Source organism: Takifugu flavidus, chromosome 2 (genome assembly GCF_003711565.1).
Source record: "Takifugu flavidus isolate HTHZ2018 chromosome 2, ASM371156v2, whole genome shotgun sequence".
NCBI lineage: Eukaryota > Metazoa > Chordata > Actinopteri > Tetraodontiformes > Tetraodontidae > Takifugu > Takifugu flavidus.
In genome coordinates, this window is record NC_079521.1 from 10,065,820 (window position 1) to 10,073,526 (window position 7,707).

At 43.9% G+C, this 7,707-nt stretch overlaps 1 protein-coding gene across 1 annotated transcript in view; it reads left to right on the plus strand.

The window, feature by feature from the left end:
• The window catches only part of iqgap1 (IQ motif containing GTPase activating protein 1), a 26,855-nt gene extending 19,148 nt beyond the window's left edge, over positions 1 to 7,707 (plus strand). Inside the window, exons 19-37 of the mRNA XM_057021185.1 lie at positions 211 to 381; positions 503 to 586; positions 669 to 740; positions 1,395 to 1,464; positions 1,555 to 1,919; positions 2,128 to 2,291; positions 2,374 to 2,598; positions 2,699 to 2,839; positions 2,923 to 3,007; positions 3,691 to 3,923; positions 4,041 to 4,173; positions 4,298 to 4,400; positions 4,765 to 4,900; positions 4,975 to 5,062; positions 5,184 to 5,393; positions 5,477 to 5,643; positions 6,047 to 6,169; positions 6,281 to 6,389; positions 6,506 to 7,707. Coding sequence (XP_056877165.1) covers positions 211 to 381; positions 503 to 586; positions 669 to 740; positions 1,395 to 1,464; positions 1,555 to 1,919; positions 2,128 to 2,291; positions 2,374 to 2,598; positions 2,699 to 2,839; positions 2,923 to 3,007; positions 3,691 to 3,923; positions 4,041 to 4,173; positions 4,298 to 4,400; positions 4,765 to 4,900; positions 4,975 to 5,062; positions 5,184 to 5,393; positions 5,477 to 5,643; positions 6,047 to 6,169; positions 6,281 to 6,389; positions 6,506 to 6,619 — 2,793 coding nt within the window. The 3' untranslated portion in view covers positions 6,620 to 7,707. The remainder of the gene's footprint in view (positions 1 to 210; positions 382 to 502; positions 587 to 668; positions 741 to 1,394; positions 1,465 to 1,554; positions 1,920 to 2,127; positions 2,292 to 2,373; positions 2,599 to 2,698; positions 2,840 to 2,922; positions 3,008 to 3,690; positions 3,924 to 4,040; positions 4,174 to 4,297; positions 4,401 to 4,764; positions 4,901 to 4,974; positions 5,063 to 5,183; positions 5,394 to 5,476; positions 5,644 to 6,046; positions 6,170 to 6,280; positions 6,390 to 6,505) is intronic.

The following is a 7,707-nucleotide window of genomic DNA, read 5'->3' on the forward strand; positions in this document are numbered from 1 at the left end:
ATATTAACTCCACTGGAAATTTGCAAGTGGAAAATTGGATCGAGAGTTTAAAATCGCAAAGGGAACAAAACTAATGTTCTAGCGTTGTTGTCAAAAGTTTGGAAGCTGATAAGTTCTGGGGAACGTTTAAAGTAAACTGTTGGGATTTGGAAATATGTAGAAATGCTATTTTGGACATCACATTGAACGGGTTTTATTCCCGCTTCTCAGGCCGTGGTTTCTGGAGTAACCACAGCTTACAATCGAGAGCAGCTGTGGCTCGCCAACGAGACTCTCATCACCAAGTTGCAAGCTCGTTGTCGTGGCTACCTCGTGAGAAAAGGCCTAAAGGAGAGGATGGAGTACCTGAAATCCAATGAGGCGGCCGTTACAAACATACAGGTAATTATTCAGACATAAGGTCAAAGTCACATCTATTTACAAGGCACGTGTTAATATCAATTTAATGGGTATTTTGGGGTGAATAAAATCATAATGCCTTTATTTAATCTGCTATTCCCAGGCTCATTGGAAAGGCTACAAACAAAAGAGGAAGTTCAATGATCGTAAGCAGTATCTGAAGGATCACAGTGATGAAGCTGTTAAGGTGAAAACAAAGCCTTAAAACCACTTTTTAATCGTAGTATTTTTCAGCAAATTTATGGTTCCATTGGTTTTCTCCCCTTCAGATCCAGTCCATGGTTCGAATGCATCAAGCTCGTAAGAAATATAGGGATCGCCTAAAGTATTTCAGAGATCATGTGAGTTTGAGAATCCGTCATATTGAGATGAATCGCAAAATGTAAACGTTTCATAATCACAGTTTCTACTTAGGAACCAGCAGCATTTTGATGTGCACAAATGCAGCAGCTCCTTTACATAAAACCTTGATTAGGACAGGGACAGGGATAGGACAGTACCTGTTCTATTTCCATAGTGATTTTATTCATATTAATGTTTTGAAATGGTTAATTTTTTGTTTATATTAATTGTTTGTATTTTAATTTATGATGATTACATAAATATGGACATCTAATTTGGGCCCTTGGGAGAAATTGCTATTGCTGCTGTTTGTTTTTACAGTAGCACAAAAATAAAAAAAACTGATGGCTTGTCCAAAAAATGAAAAAAGTGAAAATCTGAACATTCTAAATTGAAATCCTATTAATTATCACAGTAATAGAGGTTAGAGTAGAAAAAAGACACTAAAATCAACTAAAGTCTTTATATTCCAGTGGGTAAATTTCCCCCGACACCCCTGCAGACATTTATTCTGTGTCCAGTGGGGTTTGATGGAGGTGGATGTCTCACTCAGCACTGATGTACATGAAGTCATTTCCACTCAAACCCACAGAGAATCTCTTCGTGTACAATAAAGAGCATTGATCAGCAGAATGATTTGATTTCAATTACAGATCAATGACGTGATAAAGATCCAGGCTTTTATTAGAGCCAACAAGGCCAGAGATGATTACAAGACACTGAGTAAGTACTTCCTGCTCGATCACTGTTCAGATGGGCCCCCGGTCACTGCCAAGTCATCACTTGACTGACAAAATGTGCTTCCTTTATCAGCCAGTGCCGACGATCCTCCAATGGGGGTGGTCCGGAAGTTTGTGCACCTGCTGGACCACAGTGACCAGGACTTCCAGGAGGAGTTGGAGCTGATGCAGCTCCGTGAGGAAGTGATCACCAACATCCGCTCTAATCAGCAGCTGGAGAACGACCTGAACCTCATGGACATCAAGATCGGCCTGCTGGTGAAGAACAAGATCACACTGCAGGAGGTGGTGTCCCACAGCAAGAGGCTGACCAAGAAGAACAAGGGCCAGCTGTCCAACATGATGATGATGAACAAACAGAGAGGAGGCCTGAAGGCCCTGAGCAAGGAGAAGAGGCTGAAACTGGAGGCCTACCAATACCTATTTTATCTGTTACAGGTGAAGATTTACTTGAAGATTAAAACAAAATTTAGGAAGTAGACAGTGTTTTGAGGTCTTAAAGAATGAATCGCTCCTACAGGACAAATCTGCTTCAGCAGCGCAGCCAGTCCCGATTAACTTCTATTGCGACTGTATATAACACTGTTTTTGGAGGGAGACTGAAGAAATAAAGTATTGATTTTTTTTTTTTTTCCCCTCCTTGTAGACCAACCCTACATATCTGGCCAAGCTCATCTTCCAGATGCCACAGAATAAATCCACAAAGTTTATGGACTCTGTGATCTTCACCTTGTATAACTATGCCTCCAACCAAAGGGAGGAGTACCTGCTGCTCAAGCTCTTCAAGACAGCCCTGAAGGAGGAGATCAAGTGAGAAACAGCCAGTTGATAATCATGCCTGAGCCTTTTAAATTCAGCTGAGTAAATGCTGGGCTTCATCCACCGCCCACAGGTCAAAGGTCGACCAGATGAAGGAGATCGTTACAGGAAACCCCACAGTCATCAAGATGGTGGTGAGCTTCCACCGAGGTGCCCGGGGACAGAACGCTCTGCGGCAGATCCTGGCACCGGTTGTCAAGGAGATCATGGATGACAAGGCGCTTAACATCAAGACCGATCCAGTGGACATCTACAAGAGCTGGGTCAACCAGATGGAGACCCAAACCGGAGAGGCCAGGTGAGCAGAGAATGAGGCTCCCTTCTGTTCCTGCAGGATGTCGGCCCTGTCGGCTGAACAACTCTTTACAAAACCCTCTTTCTCTTTCGGCTGCGCCCAGTAAGTTGCCTTATGACGTGACTCCAGAGCAAGCCATGAGCCACGAGGAGGTGAGGACCAGACTGGAGGCCTCCATTAAGAACATGAAGACCATCACTGACAAATTCCTGTCCGCCATTATCGTCTCAGTGGATAAAATTCCGTAGGTTCCGCGCTATCGTCACATTTTTAGGTTTCTGCGTCATTCGATTTCATTATTTCACCTGGCCTGTCTCTTACCGTCAGATACGGGATGCGTTTCATCTCTAAGGTGTTGAAGGACAGTCTCCACGAGAAGTTTCCAGATGCAACAGAAGACGAATTACTCAAGGTTTGTGTCCTAAATGAAGTAATGTCGAAGGAATCCTGTTTTTCTGCTTAAATTGCATTGACGGTAGCAAATTTCTCCTTCCCATTCCCCTCGTGGAAGGATAGCTGCTTCCCCAGTGTCCCCCTCTGCCTCATATTGCTTATATGTCCTTGCTTTTTTCTTGTCTCCTGCTGTCCTTTCTGACTTGGCAGCCAGCTGCAGCATCTGTGTCAGGATCAGGGTTTCCTCTTCCTCTCTCAAAGTGAGCTTCTGACTCTTTTTCACTTCCTGCTGTCTGTCTTGAAATTGTGACTCTCAAATAAAGATGGACAGCAAAGATCTGTTGTAGTTGGAATGGAAATGATATAAATCTGTCTTTTAAGGCCACAGCAACATGCTTAACCATCAGGAATGATAGCTTATTTCTCTGACTACAAACAGAGATATTGTGACATGATTTATAGAGTGGGAGCACGTTGTCCATCACTATTTCCTACCCCAACATTTCATGGAGCCAGTTTTCATTTTTAAAAAAGGTTAAATTGGAATATTACAATGGAAATGATGCAATTTCCCTGGAACCTTTCGAATGAGCAGTTTCAGTGTTTGGTAAAATCTAACACTATTGTCCTGCTCCAAGACATTTGCAGTGTAAGGGGGCTCGTAAAGTGTGAAACCTAATCCAAAAGATTTATTCCTTCCAGATTGTGGGGAACCTTCTCTATTACCGCTACATGAACCCAGCCATTGTGGCGCCTGATGCCTTCGACATCATCGAGGTGTCGGCAGGGGGTCAACTGACCACTGAGCAGCGCAGAAACCTGGGATCGGTCGCCAAGATGCTGCAGCACGCTGCCTCCAACAAGATGTTTTTGGGAGACAACGCCCACCTGAATCCCATCAACGAATATCTCAGTGCCTCCTATCAGAAGTTCAGGTAACACAAACAGGAAGCAGTTCTGTTTAGCGAAGGCAGCTAATAGTGTTACAGGACAAGTTTTTTGATCAGTCTTTGTTGCTCAAAAATATTTTTTTATCTATTCTGACTGTACAGGAGATTCTTTCTGGCAGCGTGTGACGTTCCTTCTCTGGAAGACAAGTTCAACGTGGATCAGTATTCAGACCTGGTCACAGTCAGCAAACCTGTCATTTACATCTCAATTGGAGAGATGATCAACACTCACACGGTGAGTCTGGGTCACATTTCGCTCACTGCTGCTGTGAAATGTGAATTTGTGGCCGTTTCTAAACTGTTTTGGAGACTTTTATTGTTTCAGCTGCGTCATGATCCCTTATTTTATGTACTTGTAGCTGTTGCTGGACCATCAGGATGCAATTGCTCCAGAACACAATGATCCCATCCATGAGCTCCTTGAGGACCTGGCGGAGGTTCCTACTGTGGAGTCTCTAATTGGTGAGTGGACAACGCATATTGTTCTTTATAACACCAACGTGGGCCTAACTCACTCTCATTATACAGGCCTCCCAGTTGGGAAATGTTTTAAAACCCAAGTTTTTCTCAGGTCCTGTTCATATGAATTTACAGCGTATGTAGCGGGAGTCTTCAGTGCCTTTTACACCATACCTCTGGGTGGCGCTGTTGCTGTAAGGTCCGTTTCACACGGAGATCGCAGTGGCGCACTTACCCCTCTCACTGATGGGCTTAGTGGTCTCAGACAGCTTACAGATGAGATGAGAACAGATATTACCAGAAGCCATGCGACAGATGATGACATCATCCTCAGACTACTGTGTTTATCACTTTTCTTCCTATCCAGGTGAGAATCCTCTTCCTCCTGACGACCCCAACAAAGAACTGATGGGCAAAACTGAAGTTTCTCTCACACTCACCAACAAATTTGATGTTCCTGGCGAGGCCAACGTAGAAATGGACGCCAAGACTCTGCTGCTGAAGTGAGTTGAGCTGAATTGTTTTAATATTTTACGTTTCTTAGAGGATTTCTCAAAGTTATCAAATGTCTTTGCAGCACCAAGAGGCTCATCGTGGATGTGATCCGATTCCAGCCTGGAGAGACTCTGACAGAGATCTTGGACTCAACGGCAACCCCAGAACAGGTAACTCCACACATTTTACTCTCATGTTGTTTCAAAATATTGTCGGCCATTTAGATAGAGATGAAGATGACCGCATATTTGATACAGTGGGTAAAATCAGCCTCTGTTTCCTGGGTAACAGGAAGCAGAATACCAGCGGGCCATGCAGAGGAGGGCCATCCGAGACGCTAAGACTCCAGAGAAGATGAAGCAGGTCAAACCGGTGGTGGATGACAGCCTGACGCTTCAGGGGAAGAAGGACAAGATCAAGAGTAACCTGCAGAGGCTGGCAGAGCTGGGCAAGGTTGATCCGCAGAACCGCTACCAGGACCTCATCAACGACATCGCCAAGGTGGAGGGAAAAGACAGAAAGGGCCCCTTCACAGTAAAGGCATCAGTCGCTTTTGTGTTACTGAAAAACCACGTGTGTTACAGGACATCCGGAATCAGAGGCGATACCGTCAGCGTCGGAAAGCTGAGCTGGTGAGGCTCCAGCAGACAAACGCGGCCCTCAATACCAAGACAAAATTCTTCAATGTCCAGATTGACTCTTACAATCAGTATATCAAGGCGTGCATGGACAACCTGGCCAGCAAAGGAAAGTAAGTCCTTACGTTTGTTTTGCCTTGGTGAGTCATTTTGGACCGGCTGTGCTTGTCCGCCTTTTAAAGGTGAAAGATTTGTGTTTACAGTCCACATGAATACCTGATTTAACTGCTGACAAAGTCCACACCTGCTAACAAAAGTAGACTTTTGTGTGGAGTGTCAACACGAGGTTTCAAGATGCTGCCAAGGGCCAAACAACCTGGGCCGCGTCATGTCAGGAGACGTGATCAGGCAGCAGTGTATCTTTACCTCGACGAACAAACCATTTTTTGGAATTAGTCTTTTGTATGTTCATTACTGGCGTGTAAAGGATGGATTGAATGCAGGAAAAATTCACCATCACTAATTCTTAAGCTTTTCATCAACATCTTCCATATCTGCCGACGTGTTTCTTCTCAGGTTATCACAGAAACCAGGCAGCAACAAAGCTAAGAAGAGTAAGCAGGTCTCTCAAAAGTACACCGCCTCGCGGCTCCACGAGAAAGGCGTGCTGATCGCCATAGAGGACCTGCAGCCCAACCAGTGAGTTCTGCTCGCGCTCTGAGCCAACACTCACGATTGCGGAACTGTTTTCGGTTGAAATCACGGCGGCTTTGAATCTTTCCCAATCTCGTGTTCCTCTTCTCTCTTTAGGTTCAAAAATGTTATTTTTGAGATTTCCCCATCGGAGGCTGTTGGTGTTTTTGACGTTAAGGCCAAGTTCATGGGCGTGCACCTGGAGACGTTACAGATAGAGTATCAGGTAGTCTGTCTTTGACGCTACTTTGCTGAGCGGTCTCCTCGTGGCTTAAAGCGAAACCGATCTAAATGTGTGCCACGTTTTCTGATTTGCTGCCTGGCTCTCTTTCTCTTGGTCAGGATCTCCTCCAGCTGCAGTATGAAGGCGTGGCCGTGATGAAGATCTTTGACAGGGCCACCATCAACGTCAATCTGCTCATTTTCCTGCTCAACAAGAAGTTTTACGAAAAGTAGAAGCAGAAAAGGATTAAAGGGTTACAGACTCAAACAAACCACAGAGCCTATTTTGCAGTGGCAGATTGGGCTCTCTGACACGTCCCCGACTGCACTCTCCCTCTATGTCTATGCAAATGTACGTGCATTATTTTTATGTGGAACGCCGTTTGTGTTTTAGTCATAATGGAACACTCCGTTGTGTAACTCTAGTGGGCAAAGTAACTTGCTGGAGTGTTCTTCCATGTTACTGCAGCTAGTCAAAGGTTTAATATTTGTATGTTTTGCTTTAAATATTCTGAATATCTTGTGCACGGGCTATGATTAATTATAAATGTAATGTTTTATCTAAAGGGATTATGTTTGATTTGAGTTTCCCAGCTCAGCTGACTGAAAACATCTCGGTCAGGTCAAAGTGCCACTTGGACATTAAAGATATTATTTTCTGTGGTCCTCCGAGGCAAATTAGAACTTTAAGTCACTTTGAAACTGCGACATCTGTTGACTTTTTATGCATCGAAATGACAAATATTCATCTCAGCCCACAGACACATATGTTGAAATCTGCAGTGGCAGCATGTTTGACTCAAATTTCCATAAAAGCAATTCCCATTCTGAAGATGAACTGAACTTCTGTTATTTTTATTATAACCACCCTTGAATATTTTTCAATGACACTGTTCCCAGTGCAGATGTGCCCATGCTGGCCGTGACGACAGCCCAGCGTGTGCAGATGTTTACATAAATCCTAATGCCAAATCCAGTGCATTGTTGTACATGTCATTTTCGCTCACAGTGTAAAATGGCCCTTAAATAATATTTTCCAAATTTCTTGCTGAAAATAATTTACGACGGTCTTTATTTTGGTTGTATGTTGTCACTGCATCCGTCTGTTTGTTCTTTGACCCAAAACAACTAAAGACTAGGTGCCAGAAGACCCGTGGGTCTGTTTGATGGGGCTCGGCCCTTTAATGACAGTTTTTGTTTATTGTAAAGTTTTCCATCCGGAGGTGACAAAGTTATTTGAAATGTACATTATTTCCATGAGTTGAATAAATGCATTTGACCTGTTTTAGAATAAAGCTCTGCAGAGGCAATGACTACATTCA